Source organism: Lampetra planeri, chromosome 43, assembly GCF_965212315.1.
Source record: "Lampetra planeri chromosome 43, kcLamPlan1.2.h2, whole genome shotgun sequence".
In the NCBI taxonomy this organism is placed as follows: Eukaryota; Metazoa; Chordata; class Hyperoartia; order Petromyzontiformes; family Petromyzontidae; genus Lampetra; species Lampetra planeri.
In genome coordinates this window covers 7,536,947-7,558,643 of record NC_136149.1, presented here as the reverse complement: position 1 = coordinate 7,558,643, position 21,697 = coordinate 7,536,947, and the positions used below count along the sequence as shown (strand labels likewise).

General features: G+C 53.5%; 1 protein-coding gene across 6 annotated transcripts in view; it reads right to left on the bottom strand.

Moving 5' to 3' along the window:
* The window catches only part of LOC144732680 (transcription factor Dp-1-like), a 37,116-nt gene extending 16,377 nt beyond the window's left edge, over positions 1 to 20,739 (bottom strand). For 2 of the 6 annotated variants that reach the window (XR_013588221.1, XM_078614245.1), the window contains exons 1-5: positions 20,575 to 20,738; positions 16,548 to 16,668; positions 11,465 to 11,528; positions 9,588 to 9,682; positions 8,491 to 8,618 (exon numbers count right to left, since the gene is read on the bottom strand). Coding sequence is in view for 5 of the 6 variants with exons in the window: in XM_078614245.1 (XP_078470371.1) it covers positions 8,491 to 8,618; positions 9,588 to 9,682; positions 11,465 to 11,528; positions 16,548 to 16,559 (299 nt within the window). In the remaining variant the exon portion in view is untranslated. Of the gene's footprint in view, positions 1 to 8,490; positions 8,619 to 9,587; positions 9,683 to 11,464; positions 11,529 to 16,547; positions 16,669 to 20,292; positions 20,444 to 20,574 lie in introns of those variants that run through there. The other 4 variants (XM_078614246.1, XM_078614247.1, XM_078614248.1 and 1 more) reach the window with 4 other exon arrangements.
* Between the last annotated feature and the right edge of the window lie 958 nt (positions 20,740 to 21,697).

Here is a 21,697-nt window from a genome sequence, read left to right as displayed (position 1 = left end):
CCTACGCTGCCTACGTACCCCCTCTGGCGTTCTTAAACACGGCGGCGTCTCGGCTGCGAGGCGAGGGAACGCGGCCTCCAGCGGCGTAGATCACGGGGATGAATGCGCGAGCGTGAGTTCAACGCGCGTGCGCGCACGCAAGTTAAGCACGCGCGATAGATGGCACAGTGAGACGGCGGCTCCAGCCGTCTCTTGCTAAAGCGCCCGTTTTTGTTTCTTTCGCACGAAAGTAATAAAAACGACTGTGTACATCGGCAATTACTTCCGCACGTAGACGTTCGGACAAAAATAACACCGCTACGTCCGAACGCTGGTAACGCGGGGAGGCTGGACCACGCGTGTTTGCACAATTGTGCACGGGCGCCTCAACATCATCATCATCATCGTCGTCATCGACTATCCCCAGGGCGCCGAGCTGCGGCGCCACTTGCGCATGTCACCGCGTGCCCGGCGCCCACACGGCGGGCCACACGGCGGGCCACACGGCGCGCGCACCTGCACCTCGACGAGCGCAGAGACAGAGAGGCGGGGGAGCTGCGTGGGCTGCAAGGGCACCGGCAGCGCAGGAGCCGCGGTTCGCCGACGAAAATCGCGTTGCCCTGTGACGTCCGAAACGGCGGCCAGAGGGAACCTCTGGTGGCACCTTGTGGAAGCTCGCTGGTGCCGGCAGAGAGGGGCATGCAATGAAAGGCCTCGACAGTCCCCGGCTCTCCCTACGGAACCGCTCCATTTGGAGAAATCGCCACTTTCGCTCTCTTTCGAAAAAGGTCGCGCGCGCGCTTCCTCAGCTTAAGTTCTTAGCCTGCAAAAGCACCACCACACTGAGTGGGCACGAGTGGGTAGGAGTGGGCGCGAGTCGGTACAAGTGGTCACGTGGACAGAAGACACGCATGGACGCACGCACCAACAGGCACTCGGGACACAAACGCAGAAGCACACACACAAGCTCGCACAGACCCACGTGAACACACACGGACATATGCAGGAGCTCACATCCATGGACGCTTGCACGAACGTACGCTTGAGCGCACACGCATTGACACACAGACGAGCTCGCACCAAGTAACCAGCACATACGAGCTTTATTTTACAGACATAAACAAAAAATCCCCTGTGGATGCTATTCAGTGCTGTTAAGAGACCACATCCAAAGACATACACAGCGCACGATGGCATGGTGTGGCCAACACCACGCCTAGCCGCCTTTGTATCCCCAGTGCTGATGCTTACACACTGCACTATGTACTCATTTTGGGCAGTCGACCTCGGAGAGGCCCAAGACCGATTCAAACATTCGCCACTAAAGTTGGCCACAAATCAAACTCTGTTGTTAGCCAAGTTTGTAGAGCAGTTCACTAACCACTACACTCCCGCTCCTTCGCAGGTAACTAGCAATGTTAGCGAGCACCTATGAAGGCCAGCACAGCACACGAGGATGTGGGTGGCCAGTATAACGTCCGGCCACCCTTGCCTCCCTAGTGGCGACGTTTACTCATCGTGCAAGGTGTTCGTATGGGGCCAAGTTGATCTATGGGAGGTCCAGGACCGGTTCAGATAATTGGCAGTAGTGTCGGCCGTGAGCAGAAGTCATACCCGGGTCGCCGGGGTGTGAAGGGCAGTGCGCCAACCCGCTACGCTGCCACTCCCCGAGACGCGAAGATCCAAAGACATTATAGCCTTAACAGAATGTTGGAGCAAGACAGACGAGCCGCTACGATCCTCTCTGCCGCTGGCATCTGGAGAGGCAGAGCTCTGCGCCGTCTCTTCCGCGGAGCGTGCAGTGCCTCCCGCCCCCCCCGCAGCCGCTCGTGAGGTCGTTAGCATAGCGGTGAATCACGAACCATTACCCTTATTACGGTGATGAAACAAACACTCACTGTATGGGTCACATTCCTGCCGTTTGCTCAACGGCACGGTGAGTGCCCAATAACAAACAGGCACACACACACGCACGGTCCCCTGTTAAACGACACTCCCAAGGCAGGCGGCCAATGGCCATTAGTGTTAGGCCGCCAATGGGGCCAGCAGAAGGACAGCTGAAGCGTCCGCCGTCACTGGAACAGGATAAGCTCATCGCCAATGCAGATTGAGCAGCTATGATGAGGGTTTGGCAAATGATCACAGTTATGTCCGATTCCAGCAGAACCCATCAGTATATTTACATACTCCCAGCATTCTCACACGCACTCAATAGGTACACTCTCAAGACGTACACTCACTCTCATGCTCATGCACACACTCACACTAACTTACACCCAATCTTATGTTACTCTCACACTTTCACTTACGTTCAAACGTACGCAATCAAACGTCCACTCAAACACACACATGTACACATTAATATATACAGCCACACACACAGCCAGCACACATGCGTGCAAGCAAACATGATGTAGGTGCAGCAGAGGGGGAAACTGAGCACACAGTATCAGCAGACGCCTTAATTCAGCTAAAGGCTTATGTCGCTGTACGGTTTTTATACATTGGATCGGGCATGTGCGCACACGCAGACACGCACACACGCCCATGCGGTCGACAGCAGAAGCATTCAGTGCGGAGGAAGATGCAAGCTCGACACAAACAACCTCAACCGCCAAAGTGGTAAAGTGGTAGTTGGACGAACGCACGGCGGAGGAGGAGGTGGGAAACGCACATCTCAATAACAACAGAACGAACCAAACCACTGCCAAAAATTCTTTTGTTTGCAAAAAAAATTAAATGGGGGGAAAAAAAAGTTCCACGGTAAATCCTCTTAATAACTCACACAATGCTTTTGTTGTTGGGCTGGGGCCTCATAATTAAGGCTCACAAAGGCCGGCTTTATTATCAAAGAATTCCAATCCATAGGCTTGTGTGATGTTAACACAAACAAAGCCCACCCTTGTATTTTCCCAGGGTGACATTTTCACTGAATCATCTCTCTGGGGGCCAAGGAGAAGCCGTTCCACCTGGTCCACAAGGTGAGCCGTCGGACAGCCACGTCAAGTAAATGGGCGGCCATGGTGCCGCCACCTCCACCGACACCCTGCCCCCCCCAGCGCTAACGCCCCTTCCTCGCGAGCAGGTCCCGGCGGGATTACCAGCGGGAGCGAGCGAGTGCACCGTGGGATGCTGCTGGGATGCAGGCCCAGCTGGCGCGAGCCGGTGGCCAGCAATGGGCTGCTCCGTCCGGTGTAGGCCGGGTCTCTGCCGCCACAGTGCTCCCTCCCTACCCTCACCCCCCTCCCAAACTGCCGTGTTTATTTTTCACGTGGAAAAAAATACCCGCGAGGAAAATGTTACGTCCTTGGTTTTATTTTATGGACGAGACAAAAGAGCACTCAGCTCTGAAAATACGGGCGCTGCAAAGGTAACGTGAGAGAGGGAACCAAGGTGAGGGCTTCGGAGGTTCATAAAGCCCGACTTTATCTCCCGAATGAATGGAATCTTTATTTATACCCTTCCGCGTCACGGATCTATAGACGGCCATTTTAACCCAGGCTTCTTTCTATAAGTAGACCGATGAATGATGCACTCAGGCCCCCGGTACAAATGAGGTGTCGATGATTTTGCCCAGGCATGGAAACAGCAGCCTCCGTGCCAAGCCGCTGGCGCTTGCTTCCCCGCGCACGGCGGTGAAGAGACATCGCAGGGCGACTCCCCCTCTCCGGTTCTCCAGCCTCAATGTGTGCACCTCCACGATCGCCAAAATACCCACGAACGGTCCAAAGACTCAACGGAGAAGTTACCAAGTGCACGAAAACCGCGTCCGCCCAGTGCGGCCACAATATTCTCCCGTCCGCGCGATTGGCGTCACGTGGTCACAAGACAAACAATCCAATCGGATCTCACAGCGCAACCCCCTTCGGGCTAGAGAACGGCCCACGGAAGCAGATATCACAGAGCTACCTTGAAGATCCATTCAAATGACCTTTGTTCCGCTTACCGAGGGAACAGCAATTTGTCACCCAATCAGCCACTGAGAATAACGTCCGTCGCATGCAAGTCAAACCAATATTTCTCATTATCAGGGCTGGAATTTACAGAAGCAGACTTAACGTGACATTTTTTTTACGTGTGTGCAGTCATCGGAGACCATCCACTCGGTTTAATCGAAGGCGGCGAGCTGCCGCCCAGACTCCAGGATCTCAGCAGTGCCAGCTCAGCACCCTGACCGCAGAGCCACCTGGCCAAGCTACACTGGAACCCCCTCGCGTGACCTCCTCCACGCTGTAAGGCGGCCGTCGCCAGGTTACGCACACGAGCTGCGCAAGTCGTTGCCAAAGAGTTCAGGCCAAGGTGCGATGATTTGCCGCTTCAACCCTCCCATCTCCCAACGCTTGGCTTTACTGTTCCAAGAGGGAGGTGAGAAGCAGGCAAGGCGAGGGGGGGGGGACGGTGCCTTGTTCATTTTACGCGTCTCTGTCGGCTGTTCGCACTACTACCCTGCGCGTTGTACGGTGATGCTGCTGCTCAAGCGCCACCACAGCTAATGCGCCATGCTGCTTCCTCCCCGCGGGCAACACCCACACACACATCCATCAGCCAGCCACCCGCTCCTACGAGGAGGCGTCGGCCGTGTGCATCCGGGCGTGGAGATAAATGAGGCCTGGACACCCTCGTTAATAACGGAGCGCCGCGTGCTATCGCAACCACCGTGCACAGTGTACACACGACATGGACACACTGTGCGGGTGAAAAGAAGAGCACGAGACGTTGTGTCTCTGTGCGGGAGAGGTTCATGTTGATAGCATTACACGGCACACTCACCGCTATCACCTGATCCACTCACCACGGCCACATCACCTCCCCCCCCCGTGACAATCGTACCACCCTTCCCAATGCAACCCTCACCCACCACTCGTCACCCTCGGGCCATCAGACTCGCCCGGTCGCACATTATCTATCATCGCCCACACACGTCACCCCCGCAAGCCTGCCAGAGCCGTCGTGATCAAAATTCTACTTCCAGCGCGTACACGGCACCCAACGCAGGGCCGCGTGCCACCCACCCGTAACGCACACAAGCCAGGCCGAAAGGAGCGCCCCCGTGCGAGTGTTAACACTCCGCGCTGCAATACCACACAACAGGGGAAACCCAACGCATTCCCCCGCCCACAGCCCGCGAGAACCGGCCGCACTCCGTTCTCGCGCTGGGCTCAAGGTGACCTTCGGCGAGAGCGTGGCCGCTCTCCGGCGGGTTTTCCTCTCCAAGCGCAGCCCCCCATTGCGGCCCCGTGGTGGCCCTGGCGACTGTGAGGCGCGACCGTTTTGACGGCGGCAAGGCCCGGCCGTGTGGCTTTACCGGCGACGAAATGAAACGAAAGCGCTTAGCCGCCTTTAATCTGCCATTCCGCATTTGAGCGCAGCTGCTCAGATTCTTTTAATTATTACTGCGCGTAATCTTATTTAAATGATTAATATGAGGATTGACCCGCACTCCACCCCGAGACGGGCGTTGCTGTAGCCCGGGGGGGCGACAGTGGGTGCGCCGCCCAATCGGCGGCTCCATCGTCACCACCACCGAGGTGGCGAGATGTTAACGACCTTGCCTGGTATACAGGAGGCCGTAGGCACTATCCCTACCCTGACACCTGTATATTTGGAGTCTGCGTGTCTTTCTCCCGGATGGTCTTGTGGATTTTTCTCTGGATCCTCCAGTATTTCCCTCCACATTTAGAGTTAACACGCGTTGAAGAGTATTTGGCTGCTAGAAATATCCACGTGAGAAGCCACTTCGTGGAGGTCTAATTTGTGATAGCCAGGTCGCTTCTGATAAAAACTCTAAAAAGCTCAGTGGAATTGACCTGGTAAAATAAAATATTGTTGAGCTTTAGTTTAAGCCGCCTGCTATCAGACAGCCTCGCAGGCACCTTGTGGCACCCGGGCACAAGGGGTGGCAGCCAGCTCCTGTGTGCGGTTCAAGTGCGCCAGGCGTACCCGCCGGCGCGCACACCCGACCATGCTATCGGCATCACGGGAAGTCTCGCAGACCAGTGGGAGCCCTCCGTGTTGGAGAAGGCCCCGGGGGAAGCGGATATCCCGGAGCCACCTCTAAAATCCCTTCAAGTGGCTTCTGGTCAGCACAGTAGAGGGCAGCACTTTCCCACCGACTCTGCTACTGGCAGTAATGTTCATCACATGACAGTCAAACTGATATTTTTTTTATTCTCAGGATTGAAATTTAGCCAAATTAATGTTAACGGTTTTCATGTACAGTCATTGTCGACAGTTTTTTTTTTTTATACGACAGGAACCCTTCTTGCTGTGAAACACAAGTATGTATGTTTTACTTCTTTCGCACCGTATGCAGCCAACCATGCTGATCAGAGGTGCGGGGGGGAAGGACAACAAACGAGTGTAATCAATGTGCCACCCAAATATAAGAAATATAAGTAGACGCTGTTTGTTTTTGGGGTTGTCTCTCCCATGAATGAAAATACTGGAAGGGGGCAGCAGCATCAACGCAGGCTGCGAGCGCAGCGCGTGGCCGAGTTTACTCGGGGCTTGGCCTTGTGCCAGGCCAAACACAAAGCGCCACCGCCGGGTGAAGCTAGCGAGTGAGTCCTTATCAGGAGAGGAGACCTCTCCTCCACTCCAATCCCAGCTGGATTTCTCTCCCCCTTGCTGCCTTTTATAGCCACCCAATCTACAAACAAAGGGCTCTTTTTTACACAGAGGAGGGACTCCCAGCTGGTCCTGCCATGGACATCAAACTTCATGGCTCCACTGTATTGTGTGGCTTTAAACTGCATAACCTTCCTTAATTAGTTTTTTTTTATAAATCCTTTTCCAAAATTGTATTCTGATTGTGCTATCGGCATCGCATCATGAGAGCAGCACAATCCTCCATGGAAGTGGATATCACAGAGGTACCTCTGGGATGCCGCCCTTCAAGTGACTTATGCTCTGCACGGTAGAGGGCGGCACTAACACCTGGCCCACCACCGACAGTAATGTTTCCACACGACCATCAAACTGATAACTTTAATTCTCAAGAGCTGGAATTAAGCCAAATTAAATGCAAAACAACATTTACCGCAAGATGTGTGTTTGTGCGCATGTAGACGTTACTGGCCACCGGGCTGGGTGTCGACTCAGCCACTCGTCACTACGTAAAGTTTGGCAACACCGAGACGAGGTTCCACATCCCCTTTGCACGCGACCGATGGGGCACTGCGGCGGTTTAGCGGAGTTTCAAGGGGCAAGGCGTGCGCTGCCGTGACAGACGACTGCAGAGACAATGCAAAGGAGGCCTCTTTCGTGTTTACAGGCAAGACTGGTTGCCTGCGGGGGGCAGGAACAGGAATCAGCCGCAGCAAACAGACTATGCGAACACAAGTGTTGCTGCCACTGTCAACCGACGAGGTAATTTAATTCTCCGGGACATCACACATCATCCTCCCAAACCAGACTGCTCCTCCCCCGCTCCCCACCCCCAACCGGGTACACGGTAACCGGCACGGCTGTGGGGAACCTACTGGATATCTGTAAAAAAGTGCTTCATAGCTCTTCGGATTCCTCCGGTCTAAATAAAGATTCTGAGCAGCGCACCCTGCTGTCTGAGCTCGGGTATCACGGCTCCCTTGGAGGTCCAGAGCGTAGCAAGCGGGGCTAGCAGCTGCTTGCCCTTCCTCTGTCTTTCTCACCCCCCTCCATGGCCAGGGGTCGCCACGGCACGACGTGTGCGCACACGCACGACACCTCGTGGTGTCCGCGAGCGCTGATGATATTTCACCGATTTATACGCGTGCACTTCATGGAAAGATAAAACAGAAAATATACCGATATATGTCTGTGTCCCCCTCCCGCCCTCAAAAAAATCTGTATAACTTCACCTGCAGGAGGTTTCCGTATTGGCACATTTGGCCAAATCTTTATTGAGCGGGGAAGCGAGAAGCCACGCACACACAAGCGTATCACGGTGCAATACTGCCACCTGCTGGCCGTGGCTGGGCTAACTTGCACAGGGTTGTAACCGCAGTGTGAGACCAATCGGTATGAGAAACCTCCCAACCCTCCCCACTGTCCACCCCGTTCCAGGGTAATCGTGGCCGCGGCTGTGCGCGCACGTAAGCCAGCACACTGTGGAGGCAGTGTGGGTCAGTGGATCACGCAAACTTTGAGAAACACCCTTTCTGTGGGTGTCGGGAAGGAGCCGTACGTAACCCTGGCTTGCCAGTAGTGCCCACAACGTGGATGCAACAAAAAAAACCCCCAGCACTGAACAGATCCACGTTGGTGCACGTGCCAAGCAGACGAGACTCGTGCTGCTGCGTTACCCGCCCTACCGATGACGTCACATTTGTGCGACCCCCCCCCCCCCAACGTCACGCGCCGCATGATCTCATCTCATCGCGCGGCTCGAAACGCATCGTCATTACCGCTAATTACATACATCCAATGACAAACGCCGGTCGGAAAGCGTTGCAGCATTGATGCACGTGCATGAATTGCCGTCATTGTTGACAACAACACCAGCGAGTGAGCCAGCGAGCGAGGAGCACTCACCCGGACCACGCCGGGGAATGGTCGTTGAGGGCGGCGCCACCCTGCGTGGCGCCGAGCATGCCAGGGGTGTTGGGGGTGCCCAGCAGGATGGCACCCGTCATCGCTGTGCGTTGGGGGGTGCCCAGCATCTGGGCAAGGACAGGGGGGGTTGTGGGGGGGGAGGCACGCCAGTCAACACACACAAGCTCTCTACAGTGTCCACACTCGACATTCAAAACGAAGGTTTTAGAATAAACTCTCTTCGGCAGACTTGCTTACTTTACAAGGCTGTAGCAGCAGTGTTTAAGGAGGCCTGAAAACAGAGAGCAAAGGAGGTATGGCAGCAGAGAGGCAGACAAGGGGGCAGAGGGTTTACAGGGAGACTGGGTGGCACAATGGCAGAGAGACTGGCAGACACTGGAGGCAGGGATGGATGTTGTCAGGGTGACGGAGACCGGGATTATGGAGGCAAGGAGGTCAAAGCTTTACTCCTGTGCGGCGGGCCGGTACTGTGAACCTTGTGTGCACAGTGAATTTCTTACGGCCACTCACACGCGTCGCATTATCGCGGTGGGAGTGGACACGGGGAGCCCTGGGCCTCGAGGTTTCCACGTGGTGGTGCAGGGTGAAGGTGGTGGTGCAGCATGCGGCCGTGCAGTGTGTGGTGGTGCAGGAGGGTGCTGCAGGTGCTGCAGGGTGAGGTAGTGCCGCAGGGTGCAGTGGTGATGGTGCAGCAGCGTGTGGTCGTGCAGCAGCGTGCCATTGTGAAGCAGCGTGCTGTGGTGGTGCAGCGTGCGGTGGTTCTGCAGGGCGCGGTGGTGGTGTAGGGTGCAGTGGTCCTGCAGGGTGCCGTTGTAGTTCAGGGTGCCGTGGTAGTTCAAGGTGAGTGGTGCAGCAGGGTGTGGTGGTCCTGCAGGGTGCAGTAGTGGTGCAGGGTGCGGTGGTGCAGCAAAGTGCCGTGGTGTGCAGGGTGCCTTGGTAGTTCAGGGTGCCGTGGTAGTTCAGGGTGTGGTGGTCCTGCAGGGTGCGGTGGTGGTGCAGTGGTGGTGCAGTGGTGGTGCAGTGGTGCCGCAGGGTGCAGCAGGGTGCCGTGGTGGTGCCAAAGGGTGCTGGCTAACCATAGGGGAGTGCGAGCTGGACTGGGAGGCCAGGCTGCCGCCAATGAGCTGAGCCTTGGGGGTGCCCACTGCACTCGTCACAAGCAGCAAGCCACCTGCAGGGGAACCCCACGTCACGTCTTACAAAAGTCCCCCGTCGTGTAGCGAGCAGCTCCGGCCCGCCCGGCACCACTCGCATGCGCTCGTCATGCCGGGTGACCGGTTATGGAACAACCTCGCGGTACGTCACTGAGGTCGTTCGGTGGGGTGGGAGGGAGAACGGCCCTGACGTGTGTGGATCGTCGACGCTTTTACGAGTCGTCTCAGCGCAGTTCCATCCCTGCCCAGCGCCACGTCTCGAACGCCCTGGATTCAAGCTACGGCATAATTTTGACATTTCGTCACAACGTCCGCTCTCGCCTCCGCAATGCACGTACGTGCGTTGAACCTCTTTGCCAAACTTGCTGCAACTGGCTGCACATCGTTCACGTTTCAGCATTCCCTTTATGTCCCAAGAGCACATGGTCTTTTCAGCACGGCACTCCCCGTCAGGGGGATAGCAGAGCGTCTTTCCTGTGTTGAACACCTCCCCCTCCTTCCCAGTCACTCCCTGAGGTGCATTCGGAGTTGCTGCCTGGTCACCCTCATTGTGGTCTCTCCTGCTGTGCACTCATCATACGGCGTGCCAGCTGAAACAACGGTGCAAGTTCTAGATTTGAAGTTTTCGTGACTGCAAGGATCCATAATCTTTGGTTCTTTCGGTAAAGTCACGTAGGTGAAATAAATAAATAAGACACTTTTTTTCACACCTCCGTGACTTTACCGAAAGAACAAAAGAAGACGGTGCAAGTGTCTACTGCCAGCAGCAACAATCAATAAAAAACGATTCTTTAGGCTCACAGAACATATCATTCCCACAAAACACAAGCAAACGATATGCTGTTAAATGTAGGCTGCTGGAGACAAATATACAAAGGAGACAACTTCAAGGCAAATAATACATTCTTGACTTGCATCACATCCTCAAACCCTGAAAACCATAAGAAAGCCCAGAGGCACAAGGAGTTGTGTTTGTATATTGCTCCTTTTCTTCACGAACACCCGCCGAGCGTGGCTGTGGCTCCCGGCTACTGCATAGGGGCACAGCGCGGTCACTCGCAGAGGCGAGGTGCACTCAGCTGCCAACAAAGGGAGGCAATAATGGGTCACCTTGGTGATCTTAGTGCAAATTATAATCTCAGATTGCGTCTATTGTCAAGAACAGATGTAAACGCCCTCCTGGAATTGTTAAGGACAAACCCCGCCACCCTGCCCCCCCACTACGTACACTGCCACGCATACACTGCTCTCACTGCGAAGCGATTGGACTCCTTGAATCTCGATTGGGTTCCTTGCAATCTCGTGCAATCGGTTTCTATATAATCAGCTCACAAAAACGAGACCCTTGATTTACCCAGGAAGGCCTCGCAGAGTCCCACGACTCATAAGAAGGCCCACTGGTGAACGTTGTTTGAGACGTGGGAGCTAAACGGAGCACACCGAGACAAACGTCTATGCAGCAAGGGAGCCCTGTTGTTGTAGCACGAGCCAATATTAGGCCACTGGAGCGATGCACTTTTAAATCTAAATTGAAATGTGTTTTCCTTTAGACTGCATTTTGTGGTTAGTTTGTTGAACTTCCCCCCGTACCTCCGATTAGCACGGTTGTAGGAATGGTGCGAAAGTTCAACATTCATACGAGCCGTTCACACGCGCAAGGCCTCCACTGACAGGCGTGTTCGGTTTTTGCGGGAGAGGTACTCGGGGGCACATGGTCACCACTTCAGCACGCAAAGGCACGACGAGAGGGACGACGCAGGGGTGGGATAGGGGGCAGCTGACGACCGTGCCTCACTCACCCTTGGTTGGGCTCAGATTCTCCACGAAGTTTTTCAGTTCCCCATTCTTGTCAAAGAAACTGACCTGGACCAGTCGAACGACAACAACGCCAACATTACCGCAAAATATTTCAAAGATCTTCATCTACAGCCCCCTTTGTCAATCCACTGCCGGATGAAGGCCTTGCCACAGCGTGTCGGGATTGTTGTCGCTGTACGTCACCAGGCTGGTCAGTGCGGGTCGGTGTAGGGCACAGGGGAATGTAGAACCAGGACGGTTCCGATATCACTCGCCACTGATGTTAGCTGTGGCTCGAACTCAGGTCACCAGGTTTGGAAAGCAGCGTGCCAACAGTGACAGATGCATGCGGCGACCAACCCTAAAGTGCGATGCTCGTTAGGTCAGATAACGCAAAAAGCTGTTAAACAAGTACAACTATCTTCGTACAAGACGTGGGGGGGGGGGGTGATCCACGTGCTGGAATAGGGCCACTGAAGTCTGGCAGACTGCTCCGTCTGGTGGAAGGAAGCCTCATTACTGCCACCGACCAGGCTCCCGTGGGCACCAGCCAGCGTCCCAATCAAGGCCATGGTCACCATCAACCCAATTAGGGACGATTGCAACTGCCGAGTTCATCCTCTGCACACGTGACGAGCGACGGCGATACAAGCTTGTACTCCTCCTCGTGATTCAATGATTTGTCGTAATTCGGAGTAACAAGAGATGATGGGGAATAATAGCCATTTTCTATACTTTTGAGGCATAAGCAATTAGAAAATAACAGTTACTACCCAGGAACAAAAATCGTGTTACATAGTGGTAGTTTTTTTTACGTGGTCAATGTAGTGACTCTTTTGGCTGCAGGGACAGGACAAACGACTCTTACGCGAAGGGCTCAAGGCGTGTATTATAGGCGTTAAGAATCTGTTATAGTCGATGGACCGATTCATCGTCACTACAAGCCCAGCTAGCGGTTAAGGCTCCACCTTGGGCTCTCCCGCTGTGTTGCGTGGTCCCACGCGTTGTTCGTCACGGCGTCCAACGTTTCTCTCTGCGTGCTGGGAGCTTACGTAGGAACCGAAGCACACGCCGCATGACCCCTAACCACGTGGTACGGAGAGCTACAACAACTTCCAAGGTGGTGCCACCGCGATGCCGTTTGATTCCCCACTGCCCTGCGCGATCACCGGCACTTGCTCGCCACCTCGCGGCCTTGTTCGGCTGGGCGATGCCATCTCCCTCCAACGAGACTTCGTTGCCTCGGCGTCTCCCCGGATCAGTGGCACTATGGGTCACAGCTTTACCCCCGTGCGGCGGACCGGTACCTTGAACCTCGTGTGCCCAGTGAATTTTTACGGCCGCTCACACGCGTGACATTATCGCGGTGGAGGTGTACGGGAAGCCCTGGGCCTCGAGGTTTTCACGCTAAACGTGATTTTACGGTTGACCGCAATGCGGTCAATCGCCTGATGGCGATGAAACGCAAACCTTAAGTTTTACTTGTGCTCATTTCCCGCCCGGCCACAGCAAACATCCAGCAGTGACATCTGCGGGCTGCGGTCAGGCCAAAATACGACCATCAAGTAACCCGCAACGCCTTAAATCTATTCAGACAGGAGAACTTAAGCATGGTTGAGCCTGGTTAGCACTTGCATGGGTGACCACCAGGGCTTGCCAGGCGCTGTAGGAGTGGGGCTGTGAGGTGGCCAGCCGTTGGTGGTATTGAGTATCACCCTCTCTCGTGTGAGTTTTCGCCAGGCACTATGCTTTGAACCAAAAAGTCAAGCTTCATAGAATGGAATTGGCCAAACACTCCAATACAGAAGCTTTGTAAATGTCCTGACACTCAGGGAGGCTTTTCTGGATAAATGAAAGAATAACCTCTATTTTATGAAGCTCCTTTCATATTGAATTATCTCAACGTGCTGTACGCAAAAATAAAACCACAATTACAAGTATAGATACAATCAAAGTGAAATAGAATGCTGAATATGAATAGAAAGCTGATAACAATGTCAATAACTACAATTGAAATGTCAATAACTACTCGAATTTACAATAAAATTACTATAATAAAAGGGAATAATTTTAATTACTGAGTAATCTAATCAGAGATTTTTTAAACATCTTAAGTTACGAGTAAAGCCTGCAGTACAAATTGGTGAGTTTTAAGACAGTGATTTAAAAAGTGAAACACTCAGAATGAAATTTTGAGTAGACCAGAATCAAGCAGATCTCTTAAGTTTTTTGCAGTGGTGTATATAAAACTCGAGCAGATCGGTGAGATGTTTAAGGGGCCAGCTCATTCAAGGCCTTAAATGTGAGAAGCTGAATCCTGAAGTTGACTCTGTACTTTACAGGGAGCCAGTGTGGAGATGAAAGAATGGAAGAGTGATATGGTCACACGATTTAGATCTGGTTAAAACCCAGGCAATATATTGTAAATATATTTAAAACACTTTTAGAAACGCCAGCAAGCAAGACATTACAGTAATCCAACCGAGATGAAATGAAGGCATGCACCATCCTCTCCGAATCAGGAAGGGACAGCCTAGGTCTGAGTCGAGCTATGTTGTGTAAATGAGAAAAAAGGAAATTTAGGCAATATTACAAACTGATTATATGTTTAGCTACGTGTATATCCCTTGATTCGCGATATATAAATCGAATGTGTAAAAAAAAAAATCAATATTTTTGGATTTGTATAATTCAATGAGCTTAGAGGACTCCTGCATCCACCGTGGTTGTGCATGTGTGTTGCTGCGTGGGTCTGTGTGCGCGTCTGTGTACGATTGCGAGTGCCTTTGTCTTTGGACATCTGTGCACAAGTCAAATCGTCTGCTGTGCCTGCGGGAGCCGCACGCCCCAGACGGAGACCGCGCACAAAGCGCCGATAAGCCGAGACACCGCGGCACGTCGACACCACCGCGAAAGCGGCGTGGGCTCAAACCAATTACACCGCATCAATGATCGCCGCCAGGCCGGGCGAGGTAATCTCACCATTCACGCGGGGGGGGGGGCGGCCAGGCAGGAGGGCACGCGCGGGCGCAGGCTCCCACGGAGGCCCACCGAGGGAACCCCATTCCCGGGAGACGGCGCCTGCAAAGTTTAACGTGAGCCGTCCTCCGTCTCCATCTCACTCTCCCATGCTCGCTCTATTGACGAGGCAGTTGGATCACCGTGTCGGGAGGCTCTGGGCGTGACCTCCCCTCACCTTTCCCGGTCCTCGCCCCCGCACAAATCAGCTGGTTGTGATTTAAGCCTGTCCACTCTGCACCCCCACAAGCAACGTCTTCCATGGGCGCTCTCTTTATTCTAGTGCCCTGTGCTCATCATCACCATCCGCCACGGTCAAACCACTTCTGAATGAAGGCTTCCCCAAGCCGCCACCATCTCCCGTTTTCTAGCGACGTGACAATCCACCCGAGCCGATGTTATAGGTGGCTGTCTTCTCGGCATACGTTCTATTCTATGGCACCCGCTCCGTTATACGATTCTTGACCATCGGCCACCATCGTCCCTTCCGACCGTGACGTGCTCTGCCCAAGCCCACTCACTTTTCGTATGCGAAAAAATCCCCGGCTGGGTTTGCGTCTTGTCGGCTATGCGAGTGAGCTCGGCGACTGTTTTAGACGTAGCCTCATTGCGGAGCGGCCGACGACAGCGAGAGACAATTAACGGCCAGGCTTTACAATTTTAAAATCGATTAGATTAAAAATTGCAATCGAAACGTCGTATTCTATTATTTAATTTAATTTATTATTTTATCTTTAGACGTGACTTAACCGAAAGAAACAAATAATAATTAAAAATGTACTTCTTTAGAACTGCTTTATGCGTTTAGTTTGTTGTCTTTCCCCTGCATTTCCGACATGCACGGTTGGCTACCTACGGTGCGAAACATTTTCAACATATATAGGCCAAGAGAAACAACGTGGAAACACTCATTAATTTCCACTCAAACGGTTCAAAAATCTATGGTATGATCATATCAGCTTACCGTTACGTCTGGTACACATTCGCGACCACCTTTGTTTTGTTCACAGTAATACCTCTTACGTGTCTGTTTTACGGCAGCACTATTGCCAAATGTGGAGGTTGTTATTTTGGCTTCTCCACAACTGGCAATGTCGTAAACGTATTTGCTGAATACGTTGCCACGTGATTTACGGATGTTGTTAGTCACGAGAGGGCCCCGGGTCACTTCAAATGACGCTCGCCATCGACGATGGTCGGGGTTGGGAATCAAATACAAGTCGGCGGCTTCATAGCGCGGTGCGCTAACCACTGCACCAACATTCCCCAAGTCACGTAATTGAGCCACAACTCAATCATTCAAGTCACTTGTTCACTTTTGGTCGTTTGCCTCCTTGTCACTCATCTGTCCCTACTGCCATGGTTTCTGTTCCCATGAGCTTAACTCATTGCTTCCTCTGACTGTGCCGAGTACTCGGTCTATCAGACACCGACTGTTTGGACTCATCCACGCGGTGTTCGACAACCACCACACACTGCAGGTCAAAACGCTTCTTCCATTTCCTTCCTCACACGGCTCCACTTTGGAATTGCTCCAATTTGGGCCGGTGCTTAGAAAGGGATGAGAAATGTTCCAAGCATACATCCGCCTACGGTTTCTTAACGATAACACAGCATAGTAGTAGGTTTTGACCCTTTTAAACTGGTACAAAACTGACACCTTTTTTCAAGGCATCATGTTTGCAATAACCACAACACAAGTAGTTGTGTGGACCAATCAACTTCAAGGACAGTGCATATTATTATCATTATCAGAGTCGCTTCTTTTTGTTTGCTTTTTTGACTACTTGTGTTGTGGTTATTGCAAACATGATGCCTTGAAAAAATGTGTCAGTTTTGTACCAGTTTAAAAGGGTAAAAACCTACTACTATATTTTTCCACTGGTAAAAGAGATCTCATAGGATAACACAGCAGCCGCAAGGAATCCCTGGGAAAGGTGGAAAGGTGGCAAGATGCCTAACACCCCCCCACCCCCCCCCCCCCCGAGACCACGAACCCCCCCTGCCCCCCCACACCACAACGCCACCGGGGGTGGAGGGGGGCACAGCCGTCGCCGAGTAGCTCACATCTTTGGACATGTTGCCGCAGTAGGACGCCACCGCGCGCTTGCAAAATCTCACGGCGCCGTTTGTCTTCAGACATCGATCGATTTACAGCGGGTGCCTCGGTCTCTCCATAGCCATCGTCCTGCGGAGAAACAAAACCAGGGAAAGGGCTCGAGTTAAACTTCACTCCGATCGTGTCGGTATCGAGGCAGCGAGCGACACCAGCACGCACGTGTTGCAGGTGTGAGCAGTGCTCAGCACGAGGCGTGCCAGAGCCGCGTGGATTTTCAGTAAAATAACGAAACAGACTCCTGTGCATTGTTCCCATCATCAGCCATGCTCAATTCACTGCTGGATGAAGACCTCGGTAAGCGTCATCATCTCCTCTCGTTTCAGTAATGCAACAAAATCCACCTAACACCGGCACGTGCTCAGATTTCATCGTTCCATATCCGCTGTGGGCGTACACTCTCGGGTGCGTTCTCCTTTGGCTGCCATTCTGCCCTTAGTCTCGACCACCGGCCATCGCCCCTTTTAGCCGTGACGCGTCCTGCCCAGGTCCAACTACTTTTCCTAGCAGTCAAAATTACACTTTTAATCTGCCCACTCTCCACCAAAAGTCTTCCCTTTTCTGTCTCTCGGTGTAATTCCACGCACGCAGCTCTCCGTGCTTCTTTGCGCACATTTCAGCATTGTTTCTTGGTGTGTTACGTCTGCTCAATCATTCACTGTCGTGGTAGCCGTGTGACCACCACGGCTGTAAAGCAAAAGACACCTTCTCACAACAGTGCCCAAGGGTTCGTATCCTGCACAGATTATATGGGGGCCCCAATCATTTACACGCCAAGCGAGGGCAGATAATATCTTGCGTAGGTTCCTGCAGTCAACATTGGTCTCTCGTTTTCTGTGATGATCTTCCCGTTGTTCACAAACCCCGTGGGCTCTCCCGCCACAAGCCGAAGGTGAACGCAGGCATTGAGCAAGTGCTCAATGTGGACAAACGGCCTCCTCGCACGCACAGAATCAAACGATTTTTTTCTGTTGTGGGATTTTTTACGCGCTCACAATCCTCAACCCGTACTACGCGCATTCCACAAGTGCTTTTAATGACCGTCAATGAAGGCTGTGGAACTACGTGTACTTTTGAAGAGACACTGCACACACACTTTGTGGCTGACAAGTGAATTACACTGTTCCTGGGTAGTAAGTGTTATTTTCTAATTGCTTATGCCTCAAGTATAGAAAATGGCTATTATTCCCCACAAACTTTGCTTTTGTGACCAGGACTTTATGTGAAGGAATGAAACAAGTGCACACATTTTCTCATTGAAAATAGGTACATTTCTAAATATCACTGTTCTGGTCACAAAAGCAAAGTTTGTGGAAAATAATAGCAAATTTTTGTACTTTTGAGGCATAAGTAATTAGAAAATAACACTTACTACCCAGGAACAATTTTTATTACAGTGTTATTAAACTCAGTATTTTAAGGCTCTGCTCCAAGGTAAAGGTTGGTGGTCAACTTGAGTTTTAGTGTCACGGAAACAGCTCGAATACTCGCCGACTCCCACTTCCTCCGTGGAGTATTCAACCAAAACACCCCCAGCACACCACATCAAGCACGCCCAACACACCCCTAGCACACCACACCACATCAAGCACACCCAACACACCCCTAGCACACCACACCACATCAAGCACACCCAACACACTCCTAACACACCCCGACACCCAACACACTCCTACACCCAGCACACCACATCAAGCACACCCAGCACTCACCACACCAACACACTCCTGCACACCACATCAAGCACACTCAGCACACCACATCAATCATACTCCTGCACCCAGCACACCAACACACTCCTAGACCTAGCACACCAACACACCCCTAACCAAGCACACCACCACCCTCCTACACCCAGCACACCAACACACCCCTACACCCAGCACACCATACCAACACACCCAGCACACCACACCAACACACCCCTACACCCAGCACACCACACCAACACACTCCTGCACCCAGCACACCACATCAAGCACACCCCTACACCCAGCACACCACACCAACATCCCCAGCACACCACACCAAGCACACCACACCAAGCACACCCCACCAACACACCCAGCACACCCCACCAAGCACACCCCACCAACACACCCAGCACACCACACCAACACTCCCAGCACACCCCACCAACACACCCAGCACACCACACCAACACTCTCAGCACACCCCACCAACACACCCAGCACACCACACCAACACACTCCTGCACCCAGCACACCACACCAACACTCCCAGCACACCACACCAACACACTCCTACACCCAGCACACTACAGCTCCTAGCACACCACATTGCATATTCAAGCACATCACATATCAAATAGATTGCAGACCCAGCACATCAAACAGTCCATCATCACAGCACCCAGCATATCACATCACACACCCAGCACATCAAAGTTAACATCGCACACCCAGCACATCACATCGCACACCCAGCACATCACAAAGTTAACATCGCACACCCAGCACATCACATCGCCGACGTCCCCCGTAAGTTCATGACTCGTTGCACCCCCTTTTGAACTTCGCACTCGCGGTCCTACACAGGGGCCCCCTTTTCTGCGAATGAAGAACCCCTTTACCCCCTTGTCTAGGAGGGATATGGGGTTCATTCGGGATGAAGAAAAGGGGCCTCCTTCGCTTTGCAACAACACTGGGACCCGGGCCCTCTAAGGCGCCGCCATTTGACAAGAGCGGCGACAGACGGAGGCGGGAGACGAGGGTATGGGACGACACCGGGGGTCATGGAGACGAGGTTGGGGGGGTCAGGGAGACGAGGGGATAGGGGAGACCACGAAGGTACGAGGGGGGGGGGGGGCAGAAAGACGAGGGAATAAGGGCAGCAAGGGGGACCCGGGGGAGACGAGGAGATTGCGAAACGAGACGAGGGGGAAGATGGAGGAGACGAGGCCAATGGGGGTCCCCACGTGGGAATGGGGGGGGGTCGAGGGAACGAGGGGAGAAGATGATGATGAAGATGATGATGATGGTTTTGAATGAGGCTCATTAAAGCGGCGTGGCGGTGATGGCGGAGACGACAGTGGTGGCATGGCGCGGGCGGTTCGGTAAAGAAAAGGAATCTCGTAATTAAGATGCCGAAGACGACGTTGGCGACGATGTTGATGGCGATGATACAGATGATAGTTGTCGAGGACGATGCGAGTGATGGTGTTTTAATGGGACTACGGTTTCACGATGGTGTTGCTACAGACGATGCCGATAATAAACGGGTCGCAGTTACTGTGCTAATTACTTTGCAGTGATGTGAATGATATTAGTGAGTTTATCGATAATCACGATGTTGACTATGGTTCTGCTGGTTGATATCTGCATTCGTTATGTTGCAGATACTATGGATCATGTTAATTCTAACGATATGTTAGGACGCGATATGGATGTTGAGGTGCAAACAGTCGATGTTAGCGCTGTTTAAGTTGCTGCTGCTGATAAAGTTGTTAATTCTGCCGATGTCTCACGATGGTGATCGTGGTCGCGAACCCGACACGACTGCGACGCCGCTGCCGTTCCCGCGTTTAGCGATGGCATCGAAGGCTGCCGCCGATGCTGCTCAAGTAGATTTAGTTGACCACGACGACGATGATGGTGGTGGTGGTGAAGTTGTTGATAAACTCGAGATGGATGGTTTACACGATGGTGGGTAACATCGATGCCCCTCAACAATCACCGCTGAAGTACGGTAGAGGCCCGCTGTTGCCCTCGATGATCCCGATACAAACGATGCTGGTGATGGTGCTGATGGTGGTGGTGCTGATGGTGGTGATGCTGATGGTGGTGATGCTGATGATGGTGGTGATGCTGGTGGTGATGATGATGATGGTGAAGATGATGATGCTGATGGTGCTGTTGATGGTGCTGATGGCGGTGATGATGATGGTGCCGCTGATGCTGGTGATATGGCCGCGCTCCTTTTGTGACCCCGCGCCAGGCCTCGTGCTGCCCTCCCCACCTCCTCGTCGCGGGCGGCACCTGAGCGAGTGCGGCGGCGGCGGTAGTGGGGGAGGTGGTGTGAGGTGGTGGTGTGGGGTGGCCCCCTCGGGCGGCAGCCGCTTGCAGTCCGCCCGCCCGCGCAGAACGGCCGTGCTCCCGCCTGGTATCCCCCCCCTCCTCCCCCCCCCAGCCGCCGCCGTGGGTATCCCCCTCGGCCTCTCCCACCCCCCGTCGTGGCTTCCCCGGTCTCTGGGCGCCGCTGCCCGCCTCGCTCTCCCCAAACTCCGCGGCGGCGGCGGCGGCAGCAGCGGGAGGAGGAGGAGGCCGCGCGTCAAATCGGTATTTGGCGGCGCGCGAGTAAACCGCGCTCCCATTGGCCGCCGGCCGCGTGACGTCACGGGCCGCGTGACGCCGCCGGCCCGCGCCGCCTCCTATTGGTCCGACGGCGCCCCAATGAGCCGCGGGCGTCTTTAGGGCGCCGCGTCCCATTGGCCGAGAGCGGCGGAGGGACGCGCGCCGTTTTCCCGCGCTCCGGACTAGTTGGGCGGGCGGGGGGCGAGGGAGGGGGGAGAAGGGGGGCGGGGCGGGGCGAGGGGAAAAAGGGGGCGGGGCGAGGGGGTAAAGGGGGCGGGGCGGCGAGACCCGCGTGTGCACTCTGACCTCGGGGTCTAACCCTCACCCCGTGTGCTGTACTCGTAACGAATTGGCATGTTTCTTTACATGACAACCCTGAACTAATTGGCTGTGTGGGGTGGTGGCGGGTTTAACGACACATTTATATTCACGCGATCTAACTACAAAAACTTCGATTATTATGGATCCTTAAGTCCAGCGAGCCGTCTTCAGTGCTGGGCACACCACGTGACTCCCACGTTCTCCCAAGACGCTTGTCCAGCGCGGTCGAGCCACGCCAAGAACTGCGACCTCCTTGTGGAGACTGCTGGGGGCTCCCTCTGTGGAGGCCAATCAGCCAAGCGGCATTTCGGGGTGCGCCTTATCCCTACTCAGACGGGCACCCATAATACAGGTTATTTTGTACTATGAGACCTCCTTTACCAGTGGCAAAATATCGTAGTAGGTTTTTACCCTTTAAACTGGTACAAAACTTGACACCTTTATACAAGGCATCATGTTTGCAATAA